The 20,717-nt window shown below is 31.9% G+C and overlaps 1 protein-coding gene across 1 annotated transcript in view; it reads right to left on the reverse strand.

The window, feature by feature from the left end:
• The window catches only part of LOC126885269 (dynein axonemal heavy chain 5), a 356,025-nt gene that overhangs the window by 78,604 nt on the left and 256,704 nt on the right, over window positions 1–20,717 (reverse strand). Inside the window, exons 45-49 of the mRNA XM_050651757.1 lie at window positions 19,506–19,734; window positions 18,904–19,290; window positions 7,037–7,270; window positions 6,151–6,477; window positions 5,940–6,082 (exon numbers count right to left, since the gene is read on the reverse strand). Of these exons, the coding sequence (XP_050507714.1) occupies window positions 5,940–6,082; window positions 6,151–6,477; window positions 7,037–7,270; window positions 18,904–19,290; window positions 19,506–19,734 (1,320 nt within the window). The remainder of the gene's footprint in view (window positions 1–5,939; window positions 6,083–6,150; window positions 6,478–7,036; window positions 7,271–18,903; window positions 19,291–19,505; window positions 19,735–20,717) is intronic.

The raw sequence follows: 20,717 nt of genomic DNA on the forward strand, positions 1-20,717 counted from the left end.
ACCCGATTTGGGCTTCGAAACGTTAGTAAATTCATTTTTTAGTAAAATTGTGGCTTATTTCCCAAAAAAAATACGTAATTATAAAAATGCCACAAGGAAATAGCTTCAGAACAACATTAAAAATACAGGGTGTTCCATTTAAAATTACTGAGAAAATAATGTACTTGCATTTTGACTCACCCTGTATTTGATATAAAGAAAATTAGCAATATCGATCATTCCTGAAAATTTTGACAATGCGTAAAAATATGGCATTAATAAACCATTGCTATTTTGCTTATTTTTATTTATACAGGGAGTTGAACTTGTTACGATTTTCATATAAAATTGGTTATAGCTTTGTAAATACCCTGTATAACATAACAAATTTTTATATTTTTGTGATGGAGATGTGAACAGGATTTCGAATTTAAAATAAAATATAGGGTGACCCATTGAAAAAAAAAAAAACATAAGTTTGGTCTGCCACTGTATTATCGAACACCCTGTAACATTGTAACTAATTTTGTAATATGAAGCTCAAAGGTGGCTAAAATTTTTTTTATTAACTTTTATTGCTATCTATTACTATAGCGGATCTATTGAGATTTACCCCACTAATCAATCACCCTGTATTCGTTAAAAATATCATTATTATTTAAAAGTTAAATAAAACAGTATCCCGTGGAAAACCGTCTCTATTAATTATTGTCAAGTTGTCAAGTTTAGTTCCTAGAATTTTCTTCTTAATTACCAATAATAATAATAATATAGCCCTCACCTTATTTGGTCTTATCCTCTAAACCTAAATATAATCTCTTACGGACAAAATTATTGCATATTTTGAAATTAGCGTATGAAATGAAATTTTTTGTGCTGCCCCCATTTTCAGAGAAATAGGATTTCTTTTCCGAATGCGATGTTTTAAAGTATCATATAAATGGTACAATCGGATTTAAATTTGATATTGGCTATACGGTGGCCAATATAATTTTTTAATTGAATATTATCAAGGTAAGTATTCAGTATTCTACCGACATGAAGACCTCAGTTACGGTGCATTAACACGAATTTGTTATCCGCTGGCAAATGGCAAAACACGATCTTCTAAAATTTTCTTAATGTACAATATTAGCTATCATTCACGCAATAACCTCCACAAGTTCGGTATCTTCTTTCCAAGAAATACCACTCCATAGCACTATGTCGCCACCACCAAAATTAAGGCTCTGTTACATCTGGCTTACCGTTCATCATTTAGAGGCAAGATTGACAAAACTTCGTCTACAAAAGAGTTGGTGAACAGTATATCAGTTACCTCATACAGAGCGTTAGTTTTGGTGGTGGTGGCATATTGCTACGGAGCGGTATTGCTTTGAAAGGACATACCGTACACGTGGAGGTGATTAAGCGAATGCCAACTGACATGTACATTGAAAACATTTTAGGAGATCATGCTTTGCCACTTGCAAGCCACATCGGATAAGACATATTGGTGCTAATGCACGTCTTTATGTTGCTAGAACAGTGAACATTTACCTTGGTGAGATTCAATTTAAAAATTATATTGGCCAGCATATATCATTAACATGCATTCTCCAATAACCTGGCACCCATACTAGAGTGAAACTGTCAAGTTTCACCAATCCGTCAAGTTCTTCTCGGCATTCCCAAACCTAATGCGCACTTTAGCACATTTTTTTCTTGAACAGTGCAATTTTGCATAAGTCTTTGCCTGTAATACCTACAGAGATAAATTCTCTTAGTAACACAAAAATGTTTATATTTCCACCACTACTGAACATTCCTACTTCCGACCTATCTGTTGTTTTTCACCTATGTGTGTGCCAAGATTATATACCAGATCATATCAAATTTAGGACAGCTTGTATATTAGTGCACCCTAATATTTGTATGCGTATTTTGGCATGGGATCCGAGCTTGACATGTAACACCGTTGCCATGTCTTGTATTTTTTCATACTATCACATTACATAAAGTTACATTTAAAAAATAGTTTTTTGAAACACCAATTAATTAAAGTGTTTTATGTTGTTGTTTTCACCAATTTTGAAAAAATGTGAAAACGTTTAATTATCCACTTCCATCTGTCCGTCCGTTCGTCTGTCTGTCTGTCTGTAAACTCAACTCCTCAGTCATTATACTAGGTAGAATGACAAATGAGGTGTCAAATGAAATCTTATAATCCAAGGATGGTACCAAAGGTGAGAAATTTAACCTAGGCCGTCTGTCCGTCCTACCGCGAATATAACTATACCGTCACTATGCCAGGTAGAATAACAAATGAGGTGTCGAATGAGAGCTTATATTCCAAGGATGGTACTAAAGATGAGACATTTGACCTAGGCTGTCTGTGCGTCTGTCCGTGAGATTCTACCTGGTATAATAAAGGAGGAGTTAAATTCGCGGTCGGACGGACAGACAGCCTAGGTCAAATTTCTCACCTTTAGTACCAGCCTTGGATTATAAGCTTTTATTTGACACTCATTTGTCATTCCACCTGGTATAATGACGGAGGTGTTGGGTTTACGGACAGACAGACAGACGGACGTGGATAATTCAAAAGTTTTCACATTTTTTCAAAATTGGGTTCAATTTAAACGTTCTTATAAAATTATTCTATTATTCTTGTAGGTACATTTAACATTGATTGAAATTATGCAAGAGAAAAAAAGAATGTGTGCTTTGTACGCACGTAAGAAGTTATATTTCTATTATATAATTTCAAAGAAATAAATATACTTAACAGGTTATTTGTATTTGATTTAAATATTAAACTAACTTTCTTACCTACCACTTTAAAAAAAAATTATTAAAACGATACCAACAATAAAAAAAATAAAAAAAAAGAATATGAATCGCCAGGGATTTGAACCCGCGACATTTCGATCTCCGCTCACACGCTCGACCACAGAGCTATATTACCTTTGCTTTGACAGGTTACAAGATTTCTCATGCATACTGACAAATTTGATAAACCAAGTAATAGACCAAAAATACTTTAAATATAGGTACTTACTATTATTATAAAAAATCTTATTCCCGAGGAAGGCAAATCCAAAGACACAAAAATTATAATAAATAATACATTTACTAAAAACACTAATATATCTTTTTAATGACTTATTTGTTCTGACAGCGCTGATACATACATATCTTAAAGATTAGCAAAGAACTAGATACTGTCTGTGTGCGCATGCGCCCGGCATTATAAAATTTCACTCTCGATCGTAAAGAAGTATAACTTCAATTAAAAAAGAATGTGTGTGTACTTTGTACGCACGTAAGAAGATATTCTTCTATTACATAATAGGTAATTTAAACGAAGTAAATATACTTAAAAGGTTATTTGTACTTATTTTATTTAAAAATCAAACTAACTTTCTTATCTACCACTTTCAAAAAAGAAGAATATCTTCAAAAATTATATAATAATATACTTACAATCATAAAATCCATAAAAAAAATAAAAAAATAATAACTTGCTTGGGGCTTGAACCCACTTCACGTCTACCGCGCCGTACGAAAGTTGACGCCATGTCAAACTGCACCAAACTCTCGTATACGTCATGTGGGAATATACACAAACTAAACGTTTACACCATAAATTTATATGAATTTAATAAAATTATTAGTTTGATTTTTGTCGAAATAAAATACAACAAAATATAGAGTAAGAAAACGATATATGAGATGAAGATTTGTAGAAAGTTTGTTCGTAATCAGATTATGTAAATTAAAGCATTGCCTACTAATAGGTAACTACATTATTTTGTTTACATTTTCCAAATAGATAGGTATTGAAACTATTAGGTATTTCCAACTGAAACATTTAGAATTACGTACCTGCGGCTTTTCAAAACTATTTAAAAAGTCACTATAATTATAAATTTGATTTTATTTCTGTCCACACATCAATAAAAACTAATATTATACAATATTTTTGTTTACCGATAACCTCCATATTGAACAATTATTGACAGATCATTTCAAAATTTCAACACCCAATCAGAGCCCGTATAACAACTAATACCATACTGTCGGTGTGCGCATGCGCGCGGATCAATCAAATTTTACCCTCAATCGATTCGCCGCTAAAGGAGAATATCTTCAAAAAGTATGGCAACACTGTGACGCACAATTATAAAAATCAGATGTAGGTTACATAGGGTGCACTAATATACAACCTGTCCCAAATTTATACTATAAGCAGCTTGAAAAAGTACGTGTTATCGAACAGCTCTCAGATAAAATTTAAATTAAAAATGGGGTGAGACAGAGGTGAGTATTGTCACCACTTCTTTTTAATTGTTACTCGGAAGAGATCCTGAAAAAGGCTCTCTAGGGTGAAATAGCTGGAATAAAGTAGCTCCCATTAACAACATTAGATGTTGATGACATCTCAGCTGAAAATATTCACCTTCAGAGAATCTTGACCAGAATAGCGGAATATGATAAAGCATACCACATTATGAGAATATCGCAAACTCAAAGAAATAACGAGAATCTTCTATTAAATTGAAGTGATATCGAACTAGTGAAAAAATGTGCATACCTCATAATAATGATTAACTCCACAAATGATTACGTCCAGAAAATCAAAATCAGAATAAAATAGATATAGAGCAAATTTCAACAAAATGAGAAGAATATTCTGCAAAAGAAATTTAAAGTTGGAGCTAAGTGTTAGGTTGGTGAGCTTCTACGTTCTCTCGGCTTTGTTTTACGAAATGGAAGCATGAACTTTTAAAGGCGACATCAATGAAAAAACTGAAATCATTCGAGTTGTGGGTGTATGGAAGAATTGTGAAAATATCGTGGGCAGAACACGTCACAAACAAAGATGTTCTGAGTAGGATGAATAAAGAAATGGAAATTTTAAATACAATTAAAACAAGAACATAGAAATTTTCGGATGTATTACACGTGGAAAGAGATAGAGCTTGCTCCTACTGATTACGCATGGAAATATATAAGGAAAAATAAGAATAGGAGACTTAGAATGCCATGGCTCCGCAACCTGAGAGAATGGTACTGATCAGAGTTCAGAGCAGCCGCGTTTAAAGTCTGAATAGCTATGATGATTGCCGGTTTTCGTCGCGTATATGACATTTGAAGAAGAAAAAGTATACCAGGCATAACCATGCACTGATCTAAACATTACATTGCTCAGGTTTTCTCGCAGTCTATAATATCTCATTCTCGCCTTTCTATTATACGATGTACACGTGGATTCCATAGCTGCTGTAGGATTCCCCTAAGAGCTTCTATGATTTCAGTGCAACCAAGTCTTTTCACCTTGCTTAGAATGGTACTTTTTTGGTACACTTTTGACCAGCATACTACTGATGCATATATGTTATTGTTGATTTTTTACTATATTATAAATCCAAATTCGTCTCAATATCATTCGAGTTTATAGGAACTAGTCTTTTTAAATTTCTTCTTCTGGTCAATTTTATAATTTTGAACTTATGAGGACTTAAGTTAATCCCTAAATTTAAAGTCTATTCTGTCTACATCAGTTAGAAACATAGATTCCAGACAAATTTCAAAAGCAGGAAGATAATATTCTATAGTCGTATCACCCAGTAACGTTAAATATATCGTACGGTTCCTCAGCATGCAGTCTATGCATCTGCAGCTTGTTTTGTCTATTCCTTTTAGACGAGTGGCACTGTGATTGCTCCATAGGAAAAGTTATCGATGTTTCAGAACGTACTCCACTCTGTGTATGAGACTTTGCAGTACCGCTTTCGTAAAGAATCCTGCTTTATATTCAAATTAATCCTGATGTATCGGAGATTCAACTAATATCCATCACTAATTGTTTAATTGCTCAAACATAATGAAACTAGACAACTAGAAGTGTTACAAACCAAAATGATTAAGATATGACTATAAAAAGCTCTAAGGAATGGTCAGTTTAAACGACTTACCTCATGAGTTAAATATTTTAAAATAATATTGATCCTGTCTGAAGTAATATTACTTTTTTCAGACTTTGTAATCGAATTGTCGAACAATATCAAAAATTGTTTTAAAGAGTTTTGATACATTACATTTACATTGCTCATTTCCACTGAAAAAAAAATGACTCATATTAAAACAAAAAGGAAAAATTTAGTTTTTTATTAGGATAATGCATACCGATAAGAAAATACAAAATAGATCCTCTTGCTGCGACTGCTCTAAATTCTTCCCTCGCGATGTTGATTTTCTTCTCCGTCGTCACCGAAACGGTCAATTTCTGAGTAACTTCTTCGGCGGTAGTTTTCGTTACTTGTAGAACGTTAATCAACTCTTCATCATCAACCAAAGATCCTTGGGTTGAGTTAAGTCTGCTCAGCAAGTTTGTTTCCAGTTCTTTCATACGTCTTTGATTTTGCATTACTGATTCGAAAAGTGCTACTCGCTCAGCTTCTAGATCAGATTTTTCCATGAGGATTACTCGACCAAGCAGCTGATCTTCCAAACCTAAGAAATTAATTAATTTCAATTTAAAAACTTTTTAGAAATGTAAAAAATGTTCTAGAATATTTGTTGTATTAAAAAATATAATGAAAAATCCTTTATGAAAGGTTTAAAATTTATTAAAATCCCTTTAAAGGCTAAATCACAGAACGATTTCACAGAGAGACATATCTACCTGTTTAGCAACACACGTGACAGGGGAGTCATGCTGTGCCCAAGGGCCTAATTCGTTATAAATGTTATCCATCCTATGGAATTTTAAGCAAATATGCTAATATAACAAATTTTTATACCATTTAAATGGTTCGTACCCTGGTATTTCTTTAGTGGTTCAGCTTGTTATCAACCAGTTCTAAACACTGATGATGATATTTTTAAATATCGAAAACGTTCTGCGATGTAGCCCATAAAGGGATTTAAATAAATGTTTATAACTTTTACAAAGGATTTTTCATTAAATTTTTGTGATTCATGGTATACAGCCAGCTATAAGAAAAATTATTTCTTTTCCTTGTGGAATTTATTGTATTATTAAATAGAATGGCATCCTTTGACAACTTACCCAACATCGTTACAGTAAAATCAATGATAGATGTTTTTGCGCTGATTTCTGGAGAATATGGTGGATTTGGAAGTTTTGTAGTAATATAAAGCATAAATCCTTTCAAAACGTCACATTCTTTGTCACCAACTATGACTTTCTCTATAGACCCAGACTTGATAAAGTTTTTCTCTAGTACATTATCGAGAACAGGGTCTAGATCAACATCTATATCTTCAATCAACAAAGGTTTACCTAAAATAGAGCAAATGCTATTAAAGTTTTGATGGAATCTTTTTGAAGGACACAACATGTAGGTACCGGGGGTCCCAATAAGAATGGCTCTCGGCCATATCTCAGGAACCGTTTATAGTAGAGCTTTGAAATAAAAAAATTTATAACAAAATTTGCCTCAGGAAAAGCCTGGAAATTATTTTCATAATTGTGGGTCCACCGCTAGAGGGCGTAATTGAATATCAAAAATAAAAAAATCTAAATTTTACAAAATTTTCCTAATGAAGGAGCACTGGAAATCCGATTATTGTATTCTTCATCAAATTCTGCGCATATTTGATTTAACAAGTTTAACTCTACCTTTGCAAATAAGAGGTGGGGGTGAGTGGGAACCTTGTTATGAAAAAATGGCTGTAAGTCCGGTTCTGCTAAATCAAATTTTGAAAACTGGGTCTTGTTGAAGACAGATCTTTTTCTTCAATGTAAGCGTGATAATTTTGAATCATCCTAATAAGTAATAAGCCAGCCGGGAGGCGTTATTTAACTTTTTTCAGAAATCTAGTTTTCTTTGAAAAATATTAAATACAAGTATGCATTTTTAATCATACTTTATAAAATTAGATTAAATTAGCAATAGAATAGCGAAAACCGCATGTCGATACCTTTTTTCTATCTTAAGATATCTCGAGAAACGTGTAAATTTTATACATAACTGTTACTACCACCGGTAAACTAAGTTAATGAAAAGTAGTGTGCTGTGGAAAAAAACAAAATAACATTTTCCGGATGTCAACGTATAAAAATATAATTCATTAAAACAACAATATAAAGAGAAACAATACTATTAAAATTAAATATAACACAGAACAAAAAGAACTACTTAGTGACGACCTAAATATTCAAATTGTTGCCCATCATACACTACTCTAGAATACATTATCCAGAGAATACTAAACGCCATTCAAAGCATATCGAGAGCAGAAATTGAGACTGCTGTTCAATCTACTCTTGAAAGAGTAAATGTTTGCAACGAAAATGATGGGCAAAAATTTGAACGTTTATGTCATCACTAAATAGTTGTTTTTATTTCTTTGTAATAGGGCTTTTCAACGCTTCTCATTTGTTTCGAGCCTCTGTCATATGCCGTATAATCCGTGTATAATATTAATATACGAGATATGAACGAGGCTCGAAACAAATGAGAAGCGTTGAAAAGACCTAATATACGTTGACAGCTGGAAAATGTTTCTTTGTTGTTTCCATAGCACACTACTTTTAATGAATTAGTTCGTTTACCGGTGACAGTAACAGTTATGTTTTTAAATTTACACGTTTTGTAAGATATCTCGAGATAGAAAAAAGGTATTAACATGCGGTTTTCGCTATTCTGTTGCTAATTTTGTCTAATTTTGTAATATGGTATTAAAAATGCATGTTTGTATTTAATATTTTCCAAGGAACACTAGATTTCTGAAAAAAATTAAATACCGCCTTCTAGCTGGCATATTACTCAGTAAGTTGGTTCGAAATCATAACTTTTACATTGATGAAAAAGATCTATCTTCAACAAGACCAAGTTTGCAAAATTTGATTAAGCAGAACCGGACTCACAGCCAGTTTTTCATAACAAGGTTCCCACTCACCCCCACCTCTTATTTCCAAAGGTAGACCTAAACTTGTCAAATCAAATATGCGTAGAATTTTATGAAGAATACGACGATCGGATTTCCAGTGCCCCTTCATTAGGAAAATTTTGTAAAATTTAGATTTTTTAATTTTTGATATTCAATTACGCCCTCTAGCGGTGGTCCCACAATTATGAAAATAATTTCCAGGCTTTTCCTGAGGCAACTTTTGTTATAAAATTTTTTATTTCAAAGCTCTACTATAAACGGTTCCTGAGATATAGCCGAGAGCCATTCTTATTGGGACACCCGGTACATGCTTTTTCTCATAAGGATCTTTCAGTGCATCACAGTTTTTCGTTTTCTTTCTAACGCTTTAAATTGCATGTGACTGAAAAAAACGCACGTCGGTGATTACATTTCGTCGGTGACATTTATAAAATTTATTCTAGTTTTCAATATATGGCGCTATAATCGAAATAAAAATTATTTTCGAATTATATAATATATCTACGAATATAATCTGTACAATTTATAAGACTATACAAATCAAAGAAAATACCATTTTATAAATGCAATAAACAGAATTGATTTGTTTTTATGCCAAATTGCAAATAAAATTTGACAACTGTCAGATTTAACTAAAATGTCATGTCACTAAAATGTATATTACCACGGACTTACTTTTTTTTCACCCGTGTTGAGCTGCCCCCTCCCACCCCACTTGCAAAAATTAAAAAACAAATAGCCCTGATTTATGAGCTATTTATGAGCTCTCATATTCCGCAAATTAAAAATTTTGAGCTCGTTTCACTGAGCAGGAATTTAATATTTTAGTGGGGGCTGAGTGTTTATGAGCTCTTGAAATAATATAGTTTCGATTTTTGAGCTCATCCCCTTCACCCCCAAACAACCCTTTAATTATTTTACTTAAGAGAAAAATGCTGAGAAAACTTAAAATATGTCGTATTGCGGATATAATTCCTATGGCTTTTATATTCTAAGAATACACTATTAAATCACGTGCATTTCGATTATTGAGCTACAACCCCTTCGCAAGAAAACTACCCCATCTTCCCGGCTTAAGAGAGAGTTGTACTTAAAATGCATTAAATTAATAATTTGGCGACTACATATCATTTAATAATTTATGAGATCACAAATTACGCGCATTTAGATCAGTAAATTGCAATTTATTTTGTATAGTGCAGTCACTGAAGGTAAAAATCAACGATTACCTTCAATTTCGGTGAACCTTCATCGATTTTCACGAAAATTGGTCAGTGGTTATAGGATACCTCAAGAAACAAAGGTGACATGGTGCCACCTTGCGCCTTTACCCTGAGGGTGGATACCGCCCCTTCTCGGAGGTGAAAATTATTTTATAAAAAATAACTGTAAAAATGAATAGAAGGACAAATTATGAACAACATTTTTTGTTATATAAAGTTATTAAAATAAGTCAATGCTTTTTAAGTTATTAAAGATCAAAGATTTTAATTATTCGTGAAAAAAATGCACGTTTTGAAGCGGTTTTTCGTAAATCACTCAAAAACTGTAAGTTTTTACAAAAAAGTGAATAGTAGTTTAATTCGTATAGCTTACATTCTAAAAATAAACTCTTAAATCACGCGCATTTCGACTATTGAGCTACAACCCCTTCGCAAGGAAACCATCTCATATTCCCGGCTTAAGAGAGAGTTGTAATTAAAATAATTTAAATTAATTATTTGGCGACTACATATCGTTTAATAATTTATGAGATCGCAAAATATACGCATCTCAATTATTGAATTGCAATTTTCTTTCTATAGTGCAGTCACTGAAGGTAAAAATCAACTATGACCTTCGATTTCGGTAAATCTCCATTCATTTTCACGAAAATTGGTGAGCGGATTGAGGATACCTCAAGAAACAAAATTAACAATAATAACTTGCAGTTTTAGCCTAGGGTATGTCACCCCTTCTCGGGGGTTAAAATTACTTTATTAAAAATAACGCCCCAAATAGAGAGAGGGACAAATTCTAAGCAAAATTTGTTATATAATGTTATTAAAATAAATCAATACTTTTTGAGTTATTAAGGATCAAATATTTAAATTTTTGTGAAAGAAAATGCATGCTTTAAAGCGATTTTTCACAAATAACTCAAAAACTGTAAGTTTTTACAAAAAAGTTTTTATCACTAAAATTGAAGCTAATAAAAATATAATAAATTGCTTACTTAAAAATAATGTTAATTTAAAGTAAGTTATAGGTAATTAAATGTATATTTTTTCTGTGACTATTCAAATCTAAGGATTCAAGCTTAAATAACGGGAAAGAGATGCATATTATGTAACACTTACTAAATACTTGTCAAAGTACTTAGAAATACCTATCAAACGAGCTCCAGAAAAAGTTGATAGCATCAAAATTTATACTCCAAAAATTTTTCCAAAAAAATGTTTTTTTTTAATAACTTTGTTAATTTTTTTGATATCAGGCACATCCAACTATTTGAAAGGTAATTTCAAGAGCTATAAAACTGTATTAAATTTAATCTTTCAAATACTTTATTTTTTTAGGATAATAGTAAAGGGCTCCTGTTACATTGTTCTCGTAGTAAAATTTACGCTTCAACGTTTATATCTTCGTTATTTTGATTCATACAGAAATCAAAAACAAGTAAAATCTTTGCTAATAAAAAAAATTCAAATTTCGTTATCTATAATTTTTTACGTGTATCGAGTATTGTTGGAGTTATTATCAAAAGCAAATGATTTACGAAAATTTGAAAGATTTTGATTTTTTTAAATCATATTTAAAATAATAACTCCAACAATACTCGATACACGTAAAAAATGATAGATAACGAAATTTGAGTTTTTTTATTAGCAAAAATTGTACTTGTCTTTTGATGTCTTGTGTTTTGAATGAAAATAACGAATGTAGAAACTTTTAAGCCTAAATTTTACTACGAGAACAATGTAACACGAGCCCTTTACTATTATCCTAAAAAAATAAAGTATTTGAAAGATTAAATGTAATACAGTTTTATAGCTCTTGAAATTACCTTTCAAATAGTTGGATGTGCCTGATATCATAAAAATTAACAGAGGTATTAAAAAAAAACTTTTTTTTGGAAAAATTTTTGAAGTATAAATTTTGATGCTATCAACTTTTTCTGGAGCTCATTTGATAGGTATTTTTAAGTACTTTGACAAGTATTTAATAAGTGTTACATAAAATGCATCTCTTTCCCGTTATTTAAGCTTGAATACTTAGATTTGAATAGTCGCAGAAAAAATATAAGTACATTTAATTACCTCTAACTTATAGTATAAGAGCTGTGAGACATTTTTGAGTAGGTATTTTAGGCAACCTGAAAATTTTTCAGGTGACTTTTCTATGATAGCCTAATACAAAAATGCCGGTCTGGCTGGAGGGTAGCGGTTATTTTCCCCAAAAATCCCCCCCAAAGTTAAAAAAAGGGCAAAAATTGATATTACAAAAAATACCATTGACGTGACTTTAAAGTAAATTTAAATATTCAAATATAAAGAAAATAAACAGACCAGGCGATTTGAGGGCGATTTTAACTCTGCAAGATACTTGCATGGGCGTCCCAGGATTATTTTCAGGGGATGCATCTGAACTTCACAAGATTTCATCTGAATCTGTACATACTATTAACGAGTATAAAATATACAACTATACATGCATAGCTATGTACACTCCTTCCGGGCAGGGAGGTGCAATTGTTATTTTGACAGGGTATTTTTTAATATTAAAAATAAATATTCTAAAAAAGACAGGTTTTTTTTGGTGAAATTTTCCAACTGCCATGTGATCAAACAAATTACGGGTGCATATAAATGAAAAGCGCTATAGGTAAGCACCAGTGTGAGAAAGAGCGTATACCGATAGCTGTTTGCGTCCTCTGTTCTAACTGAGCGAGTCCGTTCGCTCGGGAAAAATCACGTGACCTAGCGATAACCATGTTGTTGTAACTTTTTCTTAATTAAAGGAAAATAATACGTACTATACAATACAGTGATGAGCAAGCTAATAACCGGCAAAATAGCTCAAAAGGTTGAAAACATAACACATTGCAAAACAAAAAGAGTTTCATCTCTTTTTGTTTCGAGGTGTATTAGGTTTTCCATCTTTTGAGCTGTTTTGCCGGTTATTAGCGCGCTCATCACTGTAGATTTTGCAAATATGATAGAAAAAAAAAACAAATGTATTATTATAAATATATAGGTAGAAAAGTATTAAACTATAGACTAAATTAATTCTGTGTCTTGTACTTCTTCTTCAAACTCCTCATCTGAGCTTAAATATTCATTCTCTTTTTCTTTGTTAGACTCCCCTCAAGACTCAGATTCGTCTTCTACCTAATCTGTAAATAGTTATAATATGTATTTAGAGTTAATTAAAAGATTATTAGTGATTAATTAATTGAGTTGCTACGTATTCTTTCTTTTAAAACCAATACTTAATACTTTTCCTTATATAACCAATCACATCAGGTTTTTTATTTCTTAGTATATGACCAAAGTAGCTCATTTTTTTCCTTCATAGTGTTGAGTATTTCTTGTCTAATTTTCATCTTTCTTAATGTTTCCGCGTTTGTTACGTGTTGTGTACATTATTTTTTTACATTATTCGATAACACCACATCTCAACAATGGCAAGTCTTTCTTCAGATGCGCCCGTGGTTATGCAGGCTTCGACTCCGTACAAAATGACAGAGAATACGTAGCAAATCAATTAATTAATCAGTAATTAATTTTTAATAAATTCTAAATGCATATTACAACTATCTACAGTTCATGTAGAAGAAGAATCTGAGTCTCGAGGGGAGTCTGACGAAGAAGAAAAGAATGAATATTTAAGCTCAGATGAGGAGTTTGAAGAAGAAGTACAAGATTCGGACACAGAATTTATTTAGTTTATAGTTTTATAATTTTCTACCTATATATTTATAATAATAAATTTGTCATTTCCTATCATATTTGCAAAATCTATTGTATAGTACGTATTATTTTCCTTTAATTAAGGAAAAGTTACTTAAAAAACTATAATATATAACAATTACTCTAACGTTTCGAGGCACAACAACATGGGTATCACCAGGTCACGTGATTTTTCTCGAGCGAACGGACTCACTTCGCTAGAACAGAGGACGCAAACAGCTATCGGTATACGCTCTTTCTCACACTGCTGCTTACCTATAGCGCTTTTCATTTATATGAACCCGTAATTTGTTTGATCACATGGCAGTTGGAAAATTTCACCAAAAAGCTGCCTTTTTTAGAATATTTATTTTTAATATTAAAAAATACCCTGTCAAAATAACAATTGTACCTCCCTGTCCAGAAGGAATATACATAGATATGCATGTATAGTTGTATATTTTATACTTGTTAATAGTATGTACAGATTCAGATAAAATCTTCTGAAGTTAATATGCATCCCCTGAAAATAATCCTGGGACGCCCATGCAAGTATCTTGCAGAGCTAAAATCGCCCTCAAATCGCCTGGCTTGTTTATTTTCCTAATATTTGAATATTTAAATTTACTTTAAAGTCACGTCAATGATATTTTTTGTAATAACAATTTTTACCCTTTTTTTAACTTTGGGGGGGATTTTTGGGGAAAATAACCGCTACCCTCCAGCCAGACCGGCATTTTTGTATTAGGCTATTATGGAAGAGTCACCTGAAAAATTTTCAGCTTGCCTAAAATACCTACTCAAAAATGTCTCACAGCTCTTGGACCATTACGTTTTGTACAACCGTGTTAAAAATGCAATTTTTAGCACTCCATACGAGCGTTAAAAATGCTACTTTAAGGCACTAGTGCTTTAATAGTATATTGTGCAACAAGTGCAGAAAGGTACTAATTTCTCACGAGTTTGAAAAGTTGCGGTACGAGCGCAAGCGAGTGCCGCAATTCAAACGAGTGAGAAATTACCTTTCTGCACGTGTTTCACACTATACTTTTTCTACAAGCACAGTTTTTCCTAAAAATAAAAATCACAATTTCCAAACGACGATTAATTATAATAGGTACCTATGTGATAAATTTTAAACTGTATTTAATTAATACCTACTAATCAATTTAAATTCCTTATACCTAAATAAATTGCACAGAAATCAGTTAAAAAATTAATGCACTGCCTTAATTTGTTTAAATTTAAACAATTATTACACATTGTTGACATAATATTTATGCAGTCACGGATTTACACAAAACCTACTTCATTCGACGTCTCTTGCACAGGTTGCTAAATCCTTATTGGTTATTTGATAATTATAAAATGTTTAATAAGAATAAAATTGTAAAATAAAACAGTTGTAACATCAATAATTTAGTTTCTATGCTATAGTTAAATATAATAATTGTCTTATAGGTTATATATTTGTCTAAAGTTTAACCACGGATGTAAACAGAATATAACGTTACTCAGAATGCGGTAGTCCACGGATGTAAACAGAATATAACGTTACTCAGAATGAGGTAGTCAACTGTGCCGAAAAGAACTTTGCGGCACAGAAACGTCACTTTGCGGCACAGAAACGTCACTTTTCTGCACACTAATGTCAAATATCTTATACTGTGAGAAAATATCAAGTTTGCTAACATAAAACCGTGCAGAAAAGTGCACTTTGAATAGTGGTTGTAGAAAAAATATTTTTAAGGCACTGCAGTTCGTATTGACAGTATAGACAATTTTGATGTAATGTCAAAAAAATATAAAAATGGAATGTCAGTCACGTTCAAGTAAAAGTTTTTGTAAATATTGTCCTGTAATTACGTTTGTAGAAAAAATATTGTATGATATGCGTGTTAAAAAGTACATTTTTAAGGCACTCATGTGAATTGCAGAACTCGCTATCGCTCATTCTGCAAACTTTCACATGCGTGCCTTAAACGTGTACTTTTAACACTTATATCATCAATAACTATTAAATTAACATTGTTTTTAAGTAAGCAATTTATTATATTTTTTTATTAGCTTCAATTTGACCGATGAAAACTTTTTTGTAAAAACTTACAGTTTTTGAGTTATTTATGAAAAATCGCTTTAAAGTATGCATTTTCTTTCACAAAAATTTAAATATTTGATCTTTAATAACTCAAAAAGTATTGATTTATTTTAATAACATTATACAACAAATTTTGCTTAGAATTTGTCCCTCTCTCTATTTGTGGCGATATTTTTAAAAAAGTAATTTTAACCCCCGAGAAGGGGTGACGTATACTCCAGACTAAAACCGCAAGTTGTTATTATTAATTTTGTTTCTTGAGGTATCCTCTATCCGCTCACCAATTTTCGTGAAAATGAATGGAGATTTACCGAAATCGAAGGTCATAGTTGATTTTTACCTTTAGTGACTGCACTATAGAAAGAAAATTGCAATTCAATAATTGAGATGCGTATATTTTGCGATCTCATAAATTATTAAACGATATGTAGTCGCCAAATAATTAATTTAAATTATTTTAAGTACAACTCTCTCTTAAGCCGGGAATATGGGATGGTTTTCTTGCGAAGGGGTTGTAGCTCAATAGTCGAAATGCGCGTGATTTAAGAGTTTATTCGTAGAATATAAGCTATACGAATTAAACTGCTATTCACTTTTTTGTAAAAACTTACAGTTTTTCAGCGATTTAGGAAAAACCGCTTTAAAACTTGCATTTTTTTCACGAATAATTAAAATCTTTGATCTGTAGTAACTTAAAAAGCATTGACATATTTTAATAACTTTATATAACAACTGTTGTTTATAATTTGTCCTTTTATTGATTTGTACAGTTATTTTTTATAAAATAATTTTCACCCCCGAGAAGGGGCGGTATCCACCCTCAGGATAAAGGCGCAAGGGGCACCATGTCACCTTTGTTTCTTGAGGTATCCTCTAACCACTGACCAATTTTCGTGAAAATCGATGAAGGTTCACCGAAATTGAAGGTAATCGTTGATTTTTACCTTCAGTGACTGCACTATACAAAATAAATTGCAATTTACTGATCTAAATGCGCGTAATTTGTGATCTCATAAATTATTAAATGATATGTAGTCGCCAAATTATTAATTTAATGCATTTTAAGTACAACTCTCTCGTAAGCCGGGAAGATGGGGTAGTTTTCTTGCGAAGGGGTTGTAGCTCAATAATCGAAATGCACGTGATTTAATAGTGTATTCTTAGAATATATAAGCCATAGGAATTATATCCGCAATACGACATATTTTAAGTTTTCTCAGCATTTTTCTCTTAAGTGAAATAATTAAAGGGTTGTTTGGATTTGTTTGAAGGGGATGAGCTCAAAAATCGAAACTATATTATTTCAAGAGCTCATAAACACTCAGCCCCCACTAAAATATTAAATTCCTGCTCAGTGGGACGAGCTCAAAATTTTTAATTTGCGGAATATAAGAGCTCATAAATAGCTCATAAATCAGGGCTATTTGTTTTTTAATTTTTGCAAGTGGGGGGGGGGGGCAGCTCAACACGGGTCTTTTTTTCTATCATTTGTGACGCACTGAAAAATGCTCATGAAAAGAAGCATATTTGAATTATTAAGCATTTTATAAATATTATAGTAGGGGGAGGAAAGTATTCTTAATTTGCAGTTACTCGAGCATTATGGGGACCTATTATGTTGTGAAGATTAGGTCCTAAAACCAAAAAAAGTTAAGTAAAGGTTTCCGTTTAAGTGGGGACTTTCCATTTTTAATTTAATTTTCCATTTCCAACAATCGTTTTTTTCGATTATAGCGCCATCTATCCATAATTCGAAAAATGTTTCGAATAAAAGTTACTTATTTTTACGTAAGGAATCCAAATCTGCAATAAAGAATGGGGGCTCCTATTTAAGATTTTAAAGTAACCCCTCACCCCACCTTCGTGGGGGGTCGTGTTTGGTGTCATTCGATAAATTTTTCGCAAATATGAAATACGTGTATTTTGCAGTTTTTCGATCTGATATTCATTTCGCGACATATCGCGGGGTTCCTATTTAAAGTTTTAAATTTGGTTTTCGTGTTTGATATCCTTCGATAGACTTTTGAAAAATATTGAACATGTATTTTTCAGTTTTTCGATCTGACGTTTATTTCTCGAAATATTCGCGTTTTCCTTGTGAAACTTTGTGACTCACTTATTTCCTTACGCCCCGGTCAAACCGTCAGATTTTTGAAATATATACACTGTTCTGCATGTATGGTCGAAGCGAAGATCGGTGGGATATGTGCATTTTATCAATGAAATTCGATATTTTTAAGATATTCCAGAAGCCGCTACAGATAAAATGTTTTAACAACCTATTAGTCATTCAGAATTACTCGACGGATATTAGTAACAGTTAAAATAATTAAGACGATAACCGGACAATAATGATTTAATGAGTGAAATTTAGTTTTTTTTTACTTTAATGACAACAAAAAGCAAGCCCATTAGCAGAACCTAATTAAAAATTATTTGGCACATCATATTTGAAACATTATTTGGTTGAAAAATCTCATTTTTGTTGGCAAAAAAGATATATTAATTTGTTTGGACTAAATTACAGTTGTGCTTATCTTAAAAAGGATATGTTACTATCAACTTTCACACAGTGTTGCCAAACTGAATTTTGTTATTTTGGGTGTAAATTTTTTCCACGGATCTCCGAGGGTACAATACATTTTTAACTTTCCTTAGCTTAATCTGACGGTTTCGAGTTTTTCTACGGATAGATTTTTTCTCGAACTCCCCTTAACGAACTCCCGTGTATTAAGATCTAATATATGGTAGGGGTACATTTACAGGTACAAGGTTTCTCCCCATGTGATAGTCTGACGCGCTTGAGTAACTGCAAAAATCCCCGCTTGGGCTCCCCTACCATTAAGTTATATTTTTCTTTTTGTGATTATTACTGTATAAATTCAATCATTGAAACTACCTATTAAGTACGAATTATTTACTTAAATAAATAATTTCTCTGTTTCAATTAGTATCCTGAAAAAAGTAAAAGAGTACACAGTACAGACTTACCTAAAGATAAACAGTCTTCTAGATGCGTTCTAAAATACTTATGGTTTAAAGATGTAATCTGCAAATTGTTATTTGCTTCTTTATTTTTAATCCACAGCTTTCCTTGTGTTTGCGGATCAATTAGCAAAGGATAAGATCTTGATTTGGTGACTATCAACGCATTTTGCACTGAAAGTTCATCATTTGGTAGTCCTTGGAGAGTCCATTCCGAAATAACTGAGTTTTCTACAAGCATATTTGTGATATTAAGATTAACAGTGTATGGAATTGTGTGCTTTTGTAGGATATCCATCCAGGTCTTCACCAAATTTGCTCTAAATTCTTGATTGTATGGACCACAATACGAGAGAAATCCAGTAGCTAACAATACGTCTCCTACAAGGCGACCTGAAATAAAAATATTTTAATAATAAATGATTATATTAAGCATAAAAGCATTAAAAATAAAAAAGCATCACTATAACACGAAAAAACTGGATTAAAGATATATAACAAATAGCTATGGAAATTATTATGGAACAAGTGCTATTATAATTAGATCAGCAATAAGAGCTGCGACCACTTTTAACAGAATATCAAAGTAATTTCTAACGGAAACTCACCAAGTTGTTCTTTGAACTCTTTACTCTGTTGAGTCCATCTAACTTTCTCACCCCCAAGACCATTTATAAGAGCTGTTGCGGTATTCATCTTACGCAAACAAGAATTGGCTGCATCCGTCAATCTTTGTTTTTCCATCACGGCAGCATCGTATTGCTCTTTCACTTCTCTTAAAGATTGTTCACGTTCTTCTAGTTGCTGTTCAGCGGCTGCTAGATCTTCCATTGCCAACTGTTAAAATGTATGTGTATTAATATAGGAGGTGAAATTAAAAATACATAAATTTGTTGTTTCTTTTCCTTATTGAAGTTATACTTCTTTACGCGCGATATGAGGGTGAATTTTTATATGTTAAAACCTACGATCCGGGCGCATGCGCATTATAACTTTGTTGTGATTGGATGTTCAGATGACATGTCAAAAATTATCCAATATGGCAGCTGTAGCGAAGCTGTGGTTTGGACGGTTCACGGTTTGGTTATGTATGGTTGTTGCGTTTTAAAATTTGTGGAAAGAGAAACAACAAACAAAGGTTAGTTAATAGTTATAGTGCCTTTTTAAATAGTTTTCATATTATATTTTTGAAGTTATACTTCAAAATGTTTTAATTTATGTATGTATCAGTCCAGAAAAGGTGTGGAAAGAATATATTAGTATTTTTAAATATATTTTTCTACAAACGTGTTAAAAATGCAATTTTTAGAGCTCCATAGGAGCGTTAAAAATGCTACTTTAAGGCACTAGTGCTTTAAAATTTTTAAGGCACTGCAGTTAAAAAGTGAATTGTCAAATTGTGAAACGTCAAAATATTTATATTTCATTTATTAACATTAATATTAATAATACAATTTGCACAATTTGAAAAAGATGGTTTAAAAGGTTTTTTATAATAATTTTTGTCTTTGGATTTGTCTTCCTTGGGCGTAAAATAATAAAACATCTATTTTTATATTTGACTTGTCACCGTGATGTATAATTATGTATATCTGAAAGGTAAGTAACATGCGGCTTGATGGCCTTGTTGGTAGAGCATTGGACCAGAGATCAAAAAATCGCGAGATTGCGGGTTCAAATCCCGGACGATTCATACTTTTTCTTTTTTTTTAATATTTGGCATTGTTAAGTTTTGGTTCATTTTTGGTAATTATTGTTAATTTTTTGTATTGTAACTGTTAGGTAGGTATATTTATTTCGTTGAAATTATATTATAATAG

This window comes from Diabrotica virgifera, chromosome 5 (assembly GCF_917563875.1).
Source record: "Diabrotica virgifera virgifera chromosome 5, PGI_DIABVI_V3a".
In the NCBI taxonomy this organism is placed as follows: Eukaryota; Metazoa; Arthropoda; class Insecta; order Coleoptera; family Chrysomelidae; genus Diabrotica; species Diabrotica virgifera.